Source organism: Rutilus rutilus (assembly GCF_951802725.1).
Source record: "Rutilus rutilus genome assembly, chromosome: 7".
NCBI classification, from domain to species: Eukaryota; Metazoa; Chordata; class Actinopteri; order Cypriniformes; family Leuciscidae; genus Rutilus; species Rutilus rutilus.
The window spans coordinates 24,528,239-24,547,373 of record NC_140221.1 but is presented as its reverse complement, the minus strand read 5'-3'; the positions used below and the strand labels follow the sequence as shown (position 1 = coordinate 24,547,373).

General features: G+C 38.3%; 1 protein-coding gene across 1 annotated transcript; it reads left to right on the top strand.

Annotated features, from left to right (window-relative positions):
• Positions 1 to 10,342: 10,342 nt before the first annotated feature.
• Positions 10,343 to 16,593, top strand: gltpd2b (glycolipid transfer protein domain containing 2b). Its single transcript, XM_084415262.1, has 4 exons — positions 10,343 to 10,799; positions 13,533 to 13,591; positions 13,766 to 13,938; positions 15,205 to 16,593. Exons 1-4 carry the CDS (start codon positions 10,730 to 10,732, stop codon positions 15,836 to 15,838), a joined length of 936 nt encoding a protein of 311 aa, XP_084271388.1. The 5' UTR covers positions 10,343 to 10,729; the 3' UTR covers positions 15,839 to 16,593.
• The last annotated feature ends 2,542 nt before the right edge of the window (positions 16,594 to 19,135 follow it).

Genomic DNA, 19,135 nt, shown 5'->3' with positions numbered 1-19,135 from the left:
ATATACTGATTGGCTTCATCACTGTCTCCTCTCCACCAGTAAGCTGGTGTGTGGTGAGCGTTCTGGCGCAATATGGCTGCCGTCGCATCATCCAAGTGGATGCTGCACATTGGTGGTGGTTGAGGAGATCCCCCCCTTCTATGTAAAGCGCTTTGAGTGCTGAGAAAAGCGCTATATAAATGTAATGAATTATTATTATTATTATTATTATTACAAGGGTTGCTTGCGTTCGCGCTGAGACGCATGGTGTATGCGGACTGGGAAGCAGAGAATGAGAGAGTAGGCCTTGTGATGTCTGTGTACTAATCTTGCCTCACTACTCTGTTTAAGGAAAATAAATACTACGTGTCGATCATCCCATTCATTGTGTGGTCGTGTTTCCTTGGTGTCCGGAGGGTACCACTTGAAGTCTGCTACACTTGCATATCCGCACCGCCTCAATTCCAAATTTATTCAAGTAATAAATAAATAAATATATTAAAAACAGTCCAGCAGGGGGAGCTCTGCTACACTCAAATAAAGGTTCTTCAATGGTTCTTTGCAGCACTTTATATACACCAAAAACAACTTGCACTTAGCTTTGGTTTTATTGATGTATTAAATTATTAACCACAATTCATTTTGTGATTCCAGAAATGTCAAGAATTGTATGTTTGTTTAAATAAAAACAGTAGTAATTTAAAATAAATATATTGCAGTTTACATCTTGATTTTGTCTGTTTTTAGCATTTTAATTTAGATTATAGTTAGATTATTTTATATAAATAATTAGTCAATTGAAATACCTTTAAGTCATCCTGCAGCCCCCTTGGTTGCAGGTATAACTTCCTATGTTTAATTAAGGTTTATATAGTTTCCATTACAGAACTGAAGATAAATTTTTCCAGAGATACACCAGGGGCCTGTACCATGAAGCCGGATTAGGTGGCTAGCCGGCTATGTTTCAGCTTAGTTTCCGCCAACTCTGGGTTTTAGGTACTATGAAAGTAGCTCGGCTTTAATCGGTGTTCGTTGCCATGGTATCTTACGCTGCACGGCTAACCTGCTCCGGGGCAGGTTATGTTCTGGATTCAAGATCTCAGACTGAAGTTTGACCAATCAGCTGAGAGCAAAGAAACATATAGGTGACGTAACTTATTCCCAGTGTCTGTTGCAATGACTTCACCTTTTCTTCCAAATCCTGTGACATCTCAGCGCAAATTATTAGACGAGCACTTCGTAAAGAAAGAGTTTTTAGCCAGACAAAATCCCCTTGCCTTTCCTGATAGTTATTTGTATGAAAGATACAGATTTTCCGCGGAAGCAATGTCTTATCTTTGCGAACTTCTTGAGCCGCACATAAAGAATTTAACACGTCGAATTCATGCACTTACCTGAACATGCGTTTTTTTTGCAAGTGGCTACATTCTTGCACGGTGGGTGACGCACAGAAGCTGGGGGAAAACACGGTTTGTCAAACCATTCGCAAGGGTCCTCGCTCTGCAGGAGTGAATAGTTTCATTAATAGTGTTCCCCGGACATTTATCGACCATGTCCATAAAAGAGGGCTTTTATAAAATTGCCGGTAAGATATATTGATAGGGTGACATCACATGAACACTTTTTTTTTCTTTTTTTCAAAAAGCAAATTTCACAAATGTACTATACAATACATGTTAAGAATTATTTTAAATCTTTTTTATTATTATTCTGCTAATCTTATGATATGATTCCCTAGAGTCATTGCAACATGTATGCAGTCTATTGCTCCAATCTCCACTGCTCTAGGGGAACATGAGGCAGATTATGTTAATAGGAAATCCTATCACAGCCTTAATGTTCAGGTAGACATGATGTGGATATGTGAATGATTATTTTCTGTGAGATGAATCTTTAAATTAATAGTAACATTAACAGATATAACAATGATCTACTAAACATTTCATCTACAGACGACTTGTGGTGGTCATGAACGTATGATCACAAGTTTGGATGCTAAATGGCCTGGCTCCAGTGCTTGACTCACGAATTTTCCATGAGTCTTTGTTGTGTCAGCGCTTTGAGGAAAGCAAGTTAAATTTGGTACAGTACACAACACTGTTAATTTGAACTGAGATAGAAAAACCTATAACCCCCTATCATGACCCTCAGACAGGGCCATGCACAGCACCGCTTCAGTGTGGCCCTCAGTTAAACCAGAGTGAAGATGACCTTTGGCATCCTAAAGGCACGTTTCAACTGTGTTCGGCGCTTCAGAGTCACCAGAGCGGACCACCCAACTGGTGCAGATGTAGATGCAATCACCATACAATATTACACTTAATAAAAGCACATTGAAACTGCAGATATAGGTCTCAAACTGTTTTATTGGTTTTGTGGGATGAGAGGGAGAAAGAGAGCAAGACAAATTTGCATTAATAAATATTCATACTAAAGTGTTACTTGGTTAAATAAGTTCACATACTGAGATCAGTTTTATCCAGCTGTTTGATCTCCAATTGATCTCCAGCTCCTTTAGTGTGCAGTCTAGTTCAAGACTCCTTTAGTGTGCAGTCTAGTTCAAGACTCCTTTAGTGTGCAGTCTAGTTCAAGACTCCTTTAGTGTGCAGTCTAGTTCACGACTCCTTTAGTGTCCAGTCTAGTTCAAGTCTCCTTTAGTGAACAGTCTAGTTCAAGTCTCCTAGTGTGCAGTCTAGTTCAAGTCTCCTTTAGTGAACAGTCTAGTTCAAGTCTCCTAGTGTGCAGTCTAGTTCAAGTCTCCTTTAGTGAACAGTCTAGTTCAAGTCTACTAGTGTGCAGTCTAGTTCAAGTCTCCTTTTGTACAGGGCCCTGACTGAGTCTGTTTCCACCTGAAACATAGGCCTCGTTTACACTGCAGGTCTTGATGCCCAATTCTGATTTGTTGCCTAAATCCGATTTTTTTGACTGTCTGTTTACACGTTCTTTAAATTGTGACCCATATCCGATTCATATGTTTACACTTGCCATGGCTAGTAGCCTATATCTGAAACATATCGCGCATGCTTAAAGGGTTAAATTCTCTTGCACAAATGGACGGACACAAAATATGTTTCATGCTCTGCGATATGCAAAGTTGCCAAACACCACTTTTGAATAAGAAACAATGTCTATAAAACTCGTTATCCACGAATCACAAGCGTATCGGTGAGAACACTCGTTAAAACAACATACACACACCCGAACTTGACTGCACATCACATATTTGAGATTACTGATACTGCTTTCATTCGTAATGCAACGGACCGATCTACGGCACATAAATTAAGGGCTGTTCACTGTTATACAATAAAGAGCCTGCACAGCGACAAGAAATAGAAATTAACACAAAAAAACTGTCTAGAGCCTTTACTTACACAACACTGACAGTGGAGTTGCGCTCAGGAGTAGAGCAGCTATGGACAATTTTCTTTTTCTTTTTTGAGCGGCTGCGGACAAATTCTTTCTATGCACACACAATATTACATCACAATCTGCGCGCATGTTTTAAAAATATAATTGAACATGTAAATAGTCCTAGCACTTTTTAAATTTAAATAGCCCACTTAAAGTGTTTATTACAAATAAATTATTAATTGCTTAAAATGAATAAATGTAAATGAACAAAAATTTTCGTTAAATTTACAATCATGTGAAAACACTTCCCGTGCCCCTCTCCACATTCCTCTCCTACAATGACACAACGTTTCGTCGGGCCATCCGTCCCTTTGTAGATGTGCGTCGGGGTTTCTCTCGTCATTAAACCGCGGAGACGTTGCCTAATGCCTCAGAAAATCCGATCTGCCTGTTTACATGACAGTCGCATTGGCACATATCCGATTTATTTCCACATATGAATGAGGCCTGAAACCGATCTGGAAATATCCGAATGCATGCGTTTTTTTCCTGTTTACACTGTCATAGAACACATCCGATCTGTGTCACATGTGAGCAAAAAATCGGAATTGGGTCACATTTCACTGGCAGTGTAAACGGGGCCATAATTCCACCACAAACATGATCATTACAAGTTTTCTGGAGGCTAATCAAATCACAAAAAGTTCCTTGACTTCCTACAAACACAGGACTGACTGTAATTTATGTCAAGGGTTTTAAATCCTTACACATTTCTTCTGAAGGCCATTGAGGTAGAGGCCTCAGTTTCTGGGGCAGGTTGTGAAAAATCCTACAATAAAAGAGATGTGTAAGGGCCCGTCCCTTTTTTATGCCACACATTCAAATGTTTGCCATAATAAAACGTCCAGTGCATTCACATCAGCAACTGTCTGAGAACACACAGACAGAGTGTCTTCATTTCCTCCACCCTAATAAATAAAAATAGGCCAAAGTAAAGCATAACTGTTGTAAAGCAGGTTATGTTTGGTGTGTCTGCTGCATACTGACCTCTGTGTGGGAGACTGTGTGTGTGTGTGCTGGCTTCAACAGGGACACTGTATTTCCCTCTACTGCAGAACATACAGTCAGCCATATTTACAACTTAAAAAAGTGGTAATGTATTGCACACCCAGTGTTACTTGCTTAGAGGAGCCAGCACCAGGGTCAGATTGTACAGCACCTGTAATCCCATCCATAATCGGCCGCCCCTTATTGCCTACTCAGAGCCAACTCCTCCAGTAGTGTATTCTGGTTTTCTGAATTTAACTCTTTATTTCTGTTTGCTGCAAACAAGTGTTTGTGATAAAATGTTCACAAAAATAATAAAAGATTGTGGTAAATACTCACCACTTTGAATTATATTTTTATATTTTGTCTTTATCTGCTGCCAAGAACATTTGGAGTTGGGGTTGCATCTAAAAATCAATGAATATTAATCTTTCTTAGTACATGCACATTTTTATATATTATAAAAATAGGCTATAGTATATTACTATTACACGTATAGGCTATACATTATACATAATTTTACATAAATATAGAACGTATTTGTTTAACTTGCACATTAACAATCAGCAATCTTTCTCCAACAGTCTTCTCTTGCTTTGGCAGCAGAGACCGTATTGTTTCGAGCTTGAAATACATATTTAAATTCATCGTAATTCTGAATAATTATCTCTTGCTCCTCCGCGGAAAAATATAACGCTCTCGCTCTACTACCCGCGATTGGCTGTTCAGTGTCGACGTCACTCTTTTATGTGCACGCGCGCGTGGAGTAATCATAGCTTAAAGATCAAAGCCTGAGATGACAGAGAAAGTTGATGAGCTGCATCATGGTACCAATAAAGCCTGATCGCATCGGTTTGGATTTGTCAACTCAAAACCAATCCTGTAACCCCGAGTTTGTTCAGCTACCTTCATGGTACAGGCCCCAGGGCCCCTGGTTGAGAACCACTGCTATTTGTGTTCTTGAAATGATTGTGGTATGAGATTGAAATTACATGATCTTCAAAACATTGTTGGGAAATCTGTTAAAGGAGCCGTATGTAAGATTGTGGCCAAAACTGGTACTGCAATCACTTTCAAATTACTGTAGAGCGGTGTATCCCCTCCCCCTCCCCCCTGACTCTAGGTTGCCAGTTAGGCTGCAGGATCCAGCAGGAACGTAGGCTGCTACAAGGAGCTTCCAATGGCAAGTGACGAGTCCTACACAGTACTTTTTTTTCTGTTAATTATGTTTATGCTTCATGAGAGATGTTTTGCGTATTTCGGATTCATAACGAGGTCTTTTAGGTTTCGTAACGTTAGACATTTTTTATCCGACACGTTAGCTGCAGCTGTGGTAACTAGAGCAGAGCTGGCAACCCGGATGCCGAAACACTACTGACTTCGTGATTAGTAGATAGGTGGAGGCTGGAGGGTGGCGCATCAGGCCAAAACACAACATGACAACATCAACATCAGTTGAGGGCTGCAACTTCACTTTTAAATGACAATATCCTGGCCGGACTACTGTTGTCAGTGATATAAGTATTTGAAATGAACATTCTTAATGTCTAGTGACATATCAGGGCCATTTTATGATTAATTGAAATACATTTCTTACATACAGTTCCTTTAAAACTGTTCATTCGATTCCCTCTGCATTTGAGTAAATTTTCCTTCAGTTTTGTGTCAAAAGTCCATTAATATAGTTCACCTGAAGGAGTGAATGAAAACGTGTGAGCGAATTTGGAGACTGATGGTAAGCTACGTTTACACGATGATACGTTACTCAAACGGAGAAGTTTTTCCTTTGAGTTTTCCGCGGACAGACGACACCATTGTCAAAACGGTCCCCATTCACACGGATCGAAAACGAAAAATGAGAAATCGAGCCAAAATCTCAGTGTCCGTTTTTAGACTAAACGAAAAAAAAGAGCTGTTTTTTTCCATTTCTCGTTATTCCATTCCAAACAGGAAATTAAATGATCAAAGCGTACACGGACCCTAGGCCATTAGATGGCGATGAAACTTTTTTTAAAGGTTTGTGTTTTCAGGCATCCAAAACGGTCCGTGTATGATCTGATCATTTCATTTCCTATTTGGAATGGAATAACGAGAAATTAAAAGACGGATCATTTATTTGTTTTTTCGTTTAGTTTAATAAACGGAAAATGAGATTTCGGCTCGATTTCTCAATTTTCGTTTGTGGTTTACAAATCGGTTTATGGCTTATATTTAGTTCGCACATGTGGGCGGCGCTGAAACGCCCCTTTCATCTGATTGGTCAAACCGCTTCGTCTTCAGTAGGCTACAGCCAGAATAAGAGTCCATACTGCACACTCAAATCCCACTTTAATAAGCTTTTGCACCACTTGCTGACATATGATGCAGAAATATGTGAAGCTTCGTTTCTAATGTACGACACTTAAGAGATCGCAAGCCATAGGCTACAATATGCTGACATGGAGTTTGGTGTTTGACCAAATTTGGTGTTCAAATTATGTCATAATAATTTGAAACTTATTAAAATGGCTGCTCCAGTAGTAAGATGAAAAAAATTTATCTTCAGTTCTGTTATGGAAACTATATAAACCTTAATTAAACATAGGAAGTTATACCTGTATGATATTCAGCTGCGGGCATCATCTTCTGGTCAGACGCAGGAATTAATTCAGTGCGACTTATACTAGCAGTGCATTATGTGTATTCTCTAGCCATTGGACGCATAAAGGAAAATTCACTTTGACGCGTTCTGTTTAAACTGCTCATTTGTTCATTTCTGTTGAGACTTTAGAAGCATACCAGCATCCGGAACAAGTGGATGGTCTATTTTAAATGGTGTCATGGATTGCATTTGAGCTTATGTTTGTCCAGAGTATTTGACTGCAAATTGTTTTGTAAACGAGGCACAGTGTAAAGGAGAGTTTGCAAACAAACTTCTGTTGATAGATAAGATGAAGCAGCCAACGGTATTGTCTCTGACAGCAGCTGCATCAAAATCCGTAAGTAAATTATTTCATAATGCTTTGTCTGTAAATGAAGGTTTTATATGTTTTCAAAACTCTTCTCGCATGCAATAGTGAGTGGAGTGGCTGTTGATATTGTTTCCTGTGCAATGATGTTAGCCAATCAAACAGTAGCCGTATGCTGAAATTCCTTTAAGGAACCACCTCTTAAAGCAACACCAAATATTCTTTTATACCTCAAAATAATATTTCCAAAATCGTTTCAGTGGTTCATCAACTCGTAACAGGGTGAACGGCACTTCTGCATTCGCTTTGCGACCCTCTATCAGCTATAACCGCACTATGCAAGTTTGCCAGATCGGGTAGCGGATCTGTAGTTCGAATGAGACATAAGAAACTACAAATTTGACTTGCTTTACGGCAAGCGTTACTATAGCCGATAGGTGGAGGAGCCTATATAAAAAACAGCCGTTTCTGATGTCGCAATACATCATATTTTCATAAAACCATGCAAAATACTCTACCTTGTCTGTGGACATCGTTATTTCCAAAGCCAGTGCTAGATAAACAAATAGCGTGTGTGCGACGGTAGGCTGTGGTAGGCTAAATTATTTACGACAGCGGTACTGGATAATTCCGCTTCCAACCTGTAGGGGGACGGAAGAGGAAAAGTGCTTTGGTGTTGCTTTAAAAAAATATGACGATATGTTTTAGCCTGAAATAAATTCAGCTCGGCGTCAGAATTTTTCTTGATTTGTCTTGACTTTTAATATATCACCTTAGAGATAAGAATAATTTAATCATGAGGAGGGAAATAACATTGATAATATATAGCGTGTGAATTAATGATAGCTTTGATCAGATAACGTCACCCTTGATGAGTGACTATGTTTGCCTTTATGTAAATGAACTGAGGTCTATAAATTATAACAGATGACTTGGGTAGACTGCTAATGCCTACAGTCATACTTACTCTGCCAAACTGGGGCATTCAAATTCATCAGCTTTCAAACCAGTGTGGTGAGGTTTTTAGGGCATGACAGCTTTTTTTAAAGGGTAACTAATGGTGCGTTCCAGGCAACCTGTAACCCGTGTTTTTCCAACCTTATACCCGTGAAAGTGCACTGGAACGGCAGTCAAACCCGTGACTTCGTACTAGATCGATGTACTTCCAGTTACGAGCTCTGACGTCACATAGCCCGCGAAACCATACAAAACAACAATGGCAGCCCCTACGGATGCAGTGTTTCTGCAGGCGGTACACGGTGAGAATACACTGTCTTTAGGACAATATAACGTTGCAGTCAAATTAATAATAATATAATAATAATAAATAAACAAGGAGTAAGCACCTTTGGCGACAGAAATTATTACAAATGCGCATAAGCCCCGTAAGGTCCGCCATGCTGGTTTGTTTACATCTAGCTACCACAATTCCTTCCTTGCGCTCAGGTAGTTTGGCGTGACTGGCCTGGAACGCTACAAAGTCGTGAGTCGTGGTTTGAAGTCGTGATTTACGTGCTCAAAAACCTGCCTGGAACGCAGCATAAACCCCTGGTCAAAGCCTGACTCCACCCACTGGCAATATTTGAAAAATGCTGAAAAAGTGGGCAGACCCCAGCGGAGATAGAGGGGACGAACCGGGGCTGAGCGGAGGGCGTGCACCTGAGACCCGCAGTGTCAGACTCTAAAATGGAGAGTGACTCACAGGGTCGCAACTGTCTATGGGTCGCAAGCATAGACAGTAAAAGAAACGACGTAAGGTACATGATGCATCTGATGAGTTTTATCGAGTTGATGTCAATAGCGCGCGCCCTCTGTAGGCATATTCATATTTTGCCGCTATGTGAAAAAATCCAGCAAAATGCGCCGACGCGTTTGTCGACCCCAGAGGATTAACTTTAGCCTAACCATAAATTGTGATTATATATAACTTAGGCCTATATAATATGATCACTCACATCAAGATGCCGCTGCGGTGGTGGAGTCCATGCAGGAGGAGCAGCGTTTGGCACTGCGTCGCTTTTAAGCGCGAGCTGTGTGGAGAGAAACCCATTTCCACCTCTATTGCGTTGGAGAAGCAATCCCGCGTAAAATTCAGGTTGCACACTTGAGCTCTACTGGCACCTAATTTCCAAGTCTGCTGGAAAGCTATGCAGTCCAGCAGTGCTGTTGCAACCAGCAACACTACACCTAACCTACCCTCCTGACCACTGTACTAAATAAATCTACGCTCACTAAGCTATCCTAACTGATGCGTGGTAGCTCGTACCAAGGGAGGGCGTGGTGAACTGGTACCTGCTTACGTCGCGTAGTACCGCAAACATCCGATAGGAAAATTCAACTGCAGTAGCCACCGTTCAACCTGAAGAGGGCAGCACTCAGACGTTTTTACGCCATATATTGTAGAATTAAAACACTTTATACCCAAATGGCAAAAAAGTTACTCGAATCAATGAACAACACTAATAAAGCCCCATTCTTACAGATCATTAACTAAAAAAAAGTTGGCTTAGGGTTTAGTTAAGGTGCTCACTGACATATTAGGTCAGAGTGACTGTCGATCCAGTGCTGACTTGATTAACATTGGCCATCAACCATTCTAATATACAAATATCATGGTCTCTTTGAAAAGTGTGTCAGATTCACTAAAATTATACAAATATATGAATTTAAGGTAATTAAAGAATAAAAACCAACAACATTATTTAGCTGCCTAACCAGAACATTTGAATGTGACGCATTTGAATTCAACATTTGAATGGGACATTTGAATCTTTCAAACAGTCCTTATTTTCTGTCGAAGAAAGAAATCTCTCTTTCGTTGAGAGATGCACATATTGGACAGATAAAACCCAGGACCTTCCCTTGCGGATTTCAGGATTTCACAATTTATTTGACACGTGTTGTAGCCTACAAGTGTGTAGCGTCTGTACGTGTTGGTGTAAAGGTTACTACAGTTTGCTTAGGGGTTGCCTAATAAGGAGTGATTTGTTGTTCCTGACTAATCTATGGACTCTGATTGAGCAACATCATTGGAAACTGACAATACAGAGAGAGCAGGACAGGAGATGAGAGAAAGAAAAACAACATAATGCAAAGATCAACTTAGCATAAGTTAGGCTGGTGGAATAAACTGGAAAGAGAGGAGTAACACAAAACAGGAAATTACATAGAGTTTGTGTCTGCAGTAGTGTAAAAACATGAGAGTAAGGATTCGCCAGGCAATTTGAGTTGGAGCGAAGATTGAAACCCAATCAAAAAAACACTGTGTAAGAGAAGAAATATACTGAGCGCAATGGTGGTGGTGGTGTAGAGATGCTGAGGAGAGAGCGTGAGTGAATAGACTGAGAAGGAAAGAGAGGCCACCCGAGGAGACGCAGCGGAGAGGAAGACAGCAGATCATTATGGGAGTCAAATTCAGGGCTTGTGTTGCTATAGTCTTCATCCTCCTTTTGCTTGGCTCCATGTGGCTACGTAAGTTTTTCCATATTTTCTTTTTATTTGTTCTTCGACTCGATGTAACATATTTGGTGCATGTACAATTGGTTCATAGGCCAGATTTTCTTGCACACCAAAGTGGTGGGGTCAGGTTAATAGATTTTCTTTTTTGAAGTATTGTTTTCTAATTTTAATTTTAACGAAGCTTGTAATTACATCAATATCGGTTTTGCTGCCTTAAATTTTTGAGTATAATCAAATTGGCTTTTCAAGTAATTTCAACTTAAATTATATTAAGCTGACTTAAATTGAGTTGAATCTTGTATAACAAGTTGAAATTGCTAAAATAATTTTAATGTTAATGTAAAAACATATGTTGTCATGTCTTCATCATGATTATATTTTTTTTACAGTGCACTCATCAATGAACAGACGCTGAAAATATATTTAATCTTATTTTGTATCTTAAATATGTGTACAGTTCATGAAAGTAGATGGAGTGTTTCCCATACTGATTTATCTGTGGCGGCTCGCCACAATATCAACATTGACCGTCACAAATACATTTCAGTGCTTCCTATTCATTAACTAGACTGTGGCAGCCAGAAAGTATATTTAAACTTCCCATAAAAACATAAATGGTCTTTAATGTTGTGTTTTGCACCATTGCTGTCAAACAAACTAAAATCAAAGCGTGATAAGGCTATGTGTCCTTATCAAAAGACTGTCTGACTGCACTGCACAAAGAGAAGTGTGCACTTCACTCCGCGATCAGGTCCTTGTCTCAGTTCAAAGTGAATGAATGCAGTGAACTCTATCTGTGCATGTGCTGGGTTTAGCGTGCTTTTAGGAACGCAGTTACGGATTATTTTCACATTTGTATAGTTGACTTTTTTTTTTTTATCGTCAAAATAAAAACTCACAGGTTAAGTTCATCTCTTGGATGTATAGAAATTGACAAAAAAACGAATTATGAAATGTTCATTTATTTAGTGGTAGTATTATGTAGTGTAATGTAGACTGAGACACTATATCACAACTAAAAACAGGTTTGAGTCCCCTTTAAAGTTCAGGTACAAGTCAATGCACTGACTTTGTTCAATTTACACACTGAATATGGGTTGGAGCTCTATATTTTCAACTCTCAAAGTGCACCAGATTTATGAATTTAACTTTAAAATGTAGGCCTACACAATTTTGTTGAGTCTGATCTTTTAATGATTGAGTTCAAGTTCAACTCACCGGTCTCAGAGATAATTTTGTTTTCCAGGAAAAAAAAAGTAAGTCATTATGTTTAAAATGGCATAAGGATGAGTAAAAGATGACATGTTTTTTATTATTATTTTGGAGGTAACTACTCCTTTAATATTCAGATAAATATTATTTACAATTGATTACTTTATCTCATGCAAGTCAGTGATACAGTTTATAGACCTATAGGATAGGGATGGGCATTTTTGTCAACATTTTCTCATTTCTATCATTGACAGGCCTCAAAAAACAAGTAGGCCTACTCGAGTACTACTCGGAGGGCAGGCGTGTCCGTCATGAAAATTAAAATATTTTAAGACTATTAACGAAAATTAATGTTGACAAATAAAAAAATGACATGAAGACATGCATCTATTAAACCATGAACGTATATCACTGCTAGATTATGATGCATCAATGTTATTGGAAAAGAAACATCTAAAAGGAATAGCTGCTTGAGGTAAAGCTGAAGATTAAATGATCTCCAGTAAACTGAAGCCCGTTCTATGACACATCCTTTGAGATTAATAATCAGATATCCTAGATACATAATATAAACGTAACATTACAACTTGCATGTTGTAACTTAATTTTATTTTTCATGATAGAAAGTGATTACAGTCACTGCACGTTTTTGCACCATAAAGAGAAACAACTTTAAATTATGAGAACAGAATAACACTGCTGCATTATTAATATCATCAATGATTTTGAAAAAGAAATAGCCTATCTAAAAGGAATATGACTGCCTCAAATAACCCAATCATAGTCAATAATGTCAGACATTGCATTTGAGCTGAAACTGAAGAGAGAATGAACACCGGTTGGTAAACTGCAGCTTTTTGCTAGCTGGTTATTAAACTCAATCAAACGCGTCTAATATTTGACATTATTCAGATATAGACATCATAAAAGTAATCCTTCAACTTACATCTGCACAAAAAGACGTGAATGCGCACATGATCTTGATCGTGCTAATCTGATGTGTAACTCTTGTTGTGGACACTCTCTTCCATTAACAGCGCACTGTAAAAACTAAAGCACAGAGAATTTACAACATTCTATTACAAACGTGTTCTCATTATAATGTTTTGTATATGATAGATTGGTGCTGCACATTTTGCACTTAACTGTCATGATTAAAGTGATTCCAGGCATCACTGCAGTGCGCGCTTTCAAATCCAGTTTCACTTTATTTCGCCGATCTGGAAGGCGTAATATCTAACGCTAACAAATCAGACCGCAGGAACCACCACACATGCTGCAATAACCAATCAGAAAAAAAAGAGAAATATATTTTTTAAAGTCAGGGCAATCCTCGTTTTCACGACTGATCATCGCAGTCACGTCCGAGCACTCGCGTACTCTTGCCCATCCCTACTCCTGGATGTGTTTCTGTGGGAGTCTAATTAACTTACACTCTGTGAAACTATGTGATTTGAGTTGACTGTATTACTTTTTAATCTTCTCTTCCTGTTTAAAAATATTTATTCTCCCATCCTCTGCCTCTCATTGTAGATGGGAACCTGGAGCAACACTGGGATATTTGTTCGTTATCTTATAGCCTAAAAAACAAGGTAAGAATGGTAAAATATAAAACAGAACACGATATAATACGAAGCTGTCAGTTAGTTCCAGCTTGTGCGTGGTAACAGGAACTTTGCCCATTTATTGTCACTCATTTTATTGCACCACTCTCCTTAGAAATCTGTCCCTCTTACCTCACGTTTCCACCTCTTGTCTTTTCTCAGCCTCCGTCTTTGGCTTTAGTCAATAGTTCAGATAAAGGTGAGGCTCCACTGAGGGTGTGTCCTGGTCAGAGGTTTCAAATTGCCGATTTGCTGGCTCACCTGCAGGAAGCTCCAGTCTCGGCCAATGATGTGCTGCTAAAGCCATACCTAGCAAGCTGGGATGAGCTTATCAGGTAGGTTAACGGACATAATCTCATCATATAGCAGGCTATGCTAACCTAAATATTCCAAAGCTATAACATACAATGCAGCAAGATGAAGAACACGAACTCCAATAAACAAGTTAATAATACTGAATAATTTATATTTTAGACACATTATTTTGTGCATTATTTTTATTTTTTTTACCAACAAGTAGCAAAGCAAGAATAAACCATTGCGTGTCTCCGAGCAACACACATTAGTGGTGTTTCGTTCCAGAATGAAACAATGTTGTTGAACAAATTGGTTGAATGATTCAACAACTCACTCAAAAGTCACTTGTCGCCACCAACTGGATTGCCAATGTAACTTGCAGAAAGAGTTACTAGCTGCGTCTAAAAAGCAAAAGTAGGTAGGTACTACATTTGAAGAACTTACCTCTAGTCTATACCATTAAAAAACTATGTATTATATAGCTAGTATGAGTATAATTCGGTGTCTCAATGTCATGTGACAATGCGCCTGCGTCAGTTGTGTCGCTTCACTGCCATTCACAACTGCTCTCCCATGGCCTCATGGAATAGTAAAGTGTCCATCAGATGCAAGCCTCAGAATCTCACCAGACTTAGTAGGTCATACCGGTACTTTTCACCTAATGTTTTATGAATAGGCTACTATTGGCCTAGTTGTGTCCCAAATGTCACTAAACCAGGGCTTCTCAACTTTGGTTGAGAGGTTCACTTTCCTGCAGAGTTTAGCTCCAACCTTGATTAAACTCACCTTCCTGCAACTTTCTAGTAATCCCTAAGTCCTTGATTACTGTGTTCAGGTGATTAGGGTTGGAGCAAAACTCTGCATGAAAGTGATCCTTGAGGGTCAGAGCTGAGAACTCCTGCACTATACACTATTCACTTATACTATGTACTACATGCATCCATCTATTGTATGAATTGATACAGTTATTTTGTCATCCAGCATCGGTGTCTGATAGCTGTAAAGAGAGCTGCCACAGTGCATTCACTCTTAACTTTTTTGTTGAATTAAGTGTATCATCTGGGTATTGTAAGCTTTTTTTCCACTGTAAACATACTACTCACACTATTTATACTACAAAACGGATGTATAAAATAGTGCACAAGTACATGAATCGGAACGCACCATATGAATTCGGACATACTACTCTTTCCACAACACATGGCCAATCAAATCCGAGAACTGCAACACTCTGATAATAATATCATAAATAAAGTAGAAACATGCATGTTCAAAATATCTCTCCTCTTTTCTGTGCATTTAAGGTTTTTGGAAGCCTTGGGGCCAATGGTGGGTTTAATTTCACAAGAAATTGATTCAAAAACCACCATCATCCGTGACCTGGCACAAAAGGCGGAAAAAGAGGCAGAGAAGAAAATGAAAGACAGAAAAAGAATGACTCAGCAAGGAGACACAGTGCCATCTCATAACAGATCTTCTAGCTACTCTGAAATGAACCACGGCCTCTCATTTGGATACACATCTGTTCGGTCTATGATTAAATGGGAGTTGGAGAATGGTTTAGTGGATTTTCACCAGCAGACGAACTCAGGCTGCAGGACTCTTCTGCGCTTACACCGCGCTCTACTCTGGCTGCAAAACTTCCTGCAGGAACTAGGGAAGGATGCAACTGAAGGAGGGCGTCTACGTAGCCCTTCTGACCTCTGCAAAGAGACTTACCAGCGCACACTGGCCCACCATCACACCTGGTTTGTGAGAAAAGGAGCAGAGCTGGCTTTTCTTGCTATGCCTGAACGACCTTATTTCTACAAGTTGGTGTGTGTGGGAACGCAGGCAGAAGCCACTGTGGTACTGAACAGGGTTGTGAGAGCGATAGAAGAAGTGTACAAGAGAAATGAAGTTGCTCTAAAGGAACACGGCATGCTGGATCTACCCTGAGTGTAGAAAGAGAAAGGGAAATAAGAATGGGACCAACAGGACACTAAATTACAAGACTAAAACTTTGAACCTTTATAAGAAGAGAATGAAGACACAGCTGGATAAATGGGAGAAATACAAGAAGAAATACTCAAAGAAGAAATACTCAAAGAAAGGTCAGCTTTCTTAAAGGATTATTAATGACAAAATTCATGACTTGGATTGGGCAATTTTGTCAAAAAATCACACAAACACCTTAAACATGTAATAGTTTTTTGTTGTTAAAACAACTTACAATTTACATAAATACAGAATATAAATCAATAATGAATATTGTTAACATAACTTTTTATAGAAACTAGGCAACTGTTCAACATGCTGTGCTCAGTGTTTGTCATCTGTTTTCCTGATATTGGAGAAAAAAAAAAAAAACATGCATTGATTTTTGTGGAGATATTAGCAGTTTCAATAGGTTTGCACCATAATAGTAGTTGATTATGAAAGATCCAGAAATGCAGGCACAGAAAAAGTGACAGACTTTGTTATGTAAGTTCAAGTTTCAGCAGAAAAACGTTTTTACAATCCATATGCTTATCAAATTCAGTTTTATAACTGTGCAACTGATACCTAATGATTGTCCAGGCGATATTCAACTCTCACACACACATGCCTACATCTATTCTGGCATGATGACATTAGATAGCAACTATAGCAATGCAACTATTTTCTTTCACTTGTTTTCTTTAAGCGGTCGGTTTACAGAAACCACTCAAGGTGGCAGGGGAGGAGGGGTATGGAACAGAAAGTGTGCTAAATTATATTATTTTACAATAATTTTGAACTGTAAACTTGAAAATGTACTGAATATTTATGAAATCACATTTTTAGACATAAAAATGGATATTTAACCTTGCATTGAGTCACATATGTATATTATTTCACTTTAAAGAAAGGTTCTCAAATAAAAACTCAGTATTTATTGCAATGAAATTGGCCATAATTCGGATTTAACTGAGGCTGTTTTTCATAAAGTTTCGCATAATGACCACTGCTAACATGCATGAAAATGATTTATAAGGGCAAACTTACACAAATACATACGGCATTCATATTCTCATGTGGACAATGGAAATACTGAGCATGCAATTGTGTGGGTATGCCAGCTCTGCTCTTTATTAGTCTGTTTTAGTTGAACAGATATCACTAATGTAAACTCGAGAAACCTTGGTTTTAACCCTTTTTACCTCCAGAATTGAGTTATAGAATTTCTAATGCAGATTTTATTGATGAAGAGCAGACAGTGTATTTTTGTTCATTTTATTAAGTTTGTTATTTCAATACATTAGATTAAGCTTCTGAACATATACAGTATAAGGCATTTATATAATTAATTTAACTGACTAGGTAATATAATTTCACCCTCTTATTGTTCATCAAACATTTCAGCACACTTTGCGCAAAGTCCAGTTCTGTGTGAACCACTGAACACTGAGACATATCGAATGAACTGCAGTTTTGTTCTGTGATGTTGCTGGGCCTGTTTACACAACCCACTTTATCTGTTCAAATACATCCAAACCACAGCATTTATTATATATCCCTTTTCATATGCTTCATATTAGATGGATGACTTGTCATCTTGTTTTCAAAAGCTGTTCAGTTCATATGGTTAATATGTTCACAGGAGACATTTAATTTGTTCTAACAGATCATCATCTTTGGCATGATCTGTTTTATCACTGTGACATTTGTAGTTTTATGAAACATAAAAGTTGCATATATTTTGGTATTTCAAAGGCTACGGTGAGATCCAGACTAGTGACCATGAATTATTACATTCTCGGGCTAAGTAAGCCTTGTGACCTCCTTTATAATAAGCACTGCAAAGCTTAATATATCGTATATTCCCCAGCTGGTACATGCTTTTTTCATAAAATGCTCAACAAAAATAAAAATATAGGTTCTTTGAAAATATACTATCTTTTCTGTATTGCGTGTGATTTTAAAACACATCTAGCCATTCTCATCTATATATTTATTTAAATATATGCTACTAATACATAATTATCTTCATGATCAGCCATTCCACAGGTAAATAAACATATATTACGTAACTTCTCTTTATACACGAAATGGACACAAAATAAAAATCTATATTGCTTTTCAAAAGATGCATATTAAAGGGATAGTTCGCCCAAACATGAAATTCTGTCTTCATTTACTCCCCCTCAAGTTGTTCCAAACCTGTACGAGTTTCTTTCTTCTGATGAACATAAAATAAGATATTTTGAAGAATGTTCGTAACCAGACAGTTGGTGGTAGCCATTGACTTCCATAGTAGGAAAAACAAATGGAATGGAACCATGGAAGTCAATGGGTCTTCTTTTGTGTACAACAGAGGAAAGAAACTCATACAGGTTTGTAACAACTTGAGGGTGAGTAAATGATGACAGAATTTTAGGTGAACTATACCTTTAATAAACACATGCTAATAGGTACTATTAAACGTGTAGTTCACCCGTAGAAACGGTGGGGGGCGCTGTTTGCAAAATCTCCAAGCCTGCTTGCAGCAAAGTCTGCACTTACAGCTGTTCTCTTTTGGTATTGAAAATGAACAGCATTCTCAAAAAAAAAAAAAAAAAAAAAAATTAGAACAATATTGGAATTATATTGCACAATTAGAATTATGTTGATCTTTCACTCCAGAGTGTACAGGACTATTGAACAGGATCAAGTTAATGATATGTGAGCCGGGACCTGAGGTAAATGAATATTTCATTTTGTTGATTTGAAGCTTTCTCTGCTGGGTCAGATAACATCCTTACCTTGCACAAACAAAAAATATGCAATACAGACATCACAGAGCAACATGTGAATGTGATCAAATGTAATGAAGCATTTTGTGTCACTCAGTTGAATATTCTTCAATAAATGAAGACACTTAACTTATGTCTGATAGATGGATAGATAGACAGACTTTTGGAGAAATGTCAGTGTGTAGAGCACCATACCTATTTAGGATTATCTAGTGAGATTAAAGGATTAGGGCATTAGAGGAAGTGTACACACAGACTCTTGTCAGAGCGACTACGGCACAGAGAAGCACGTGTGTATATTCTTATGGGCGATCCGTTCTCTTCTCTGTATGACAGTAGCCTAAACATTAAACATAAGACACTCACAGCATGGAGCATGAGGTGTATGTGCTCAAAAGGGGAGTTTTTTGTGTTTAAAAACATAAAAAAAAGAAAGAAATGAGATTTTAAAAATGATGAGAAATGAGGTGGGTGACCTTGTTTTTTGTTTGTTTGTTTTATT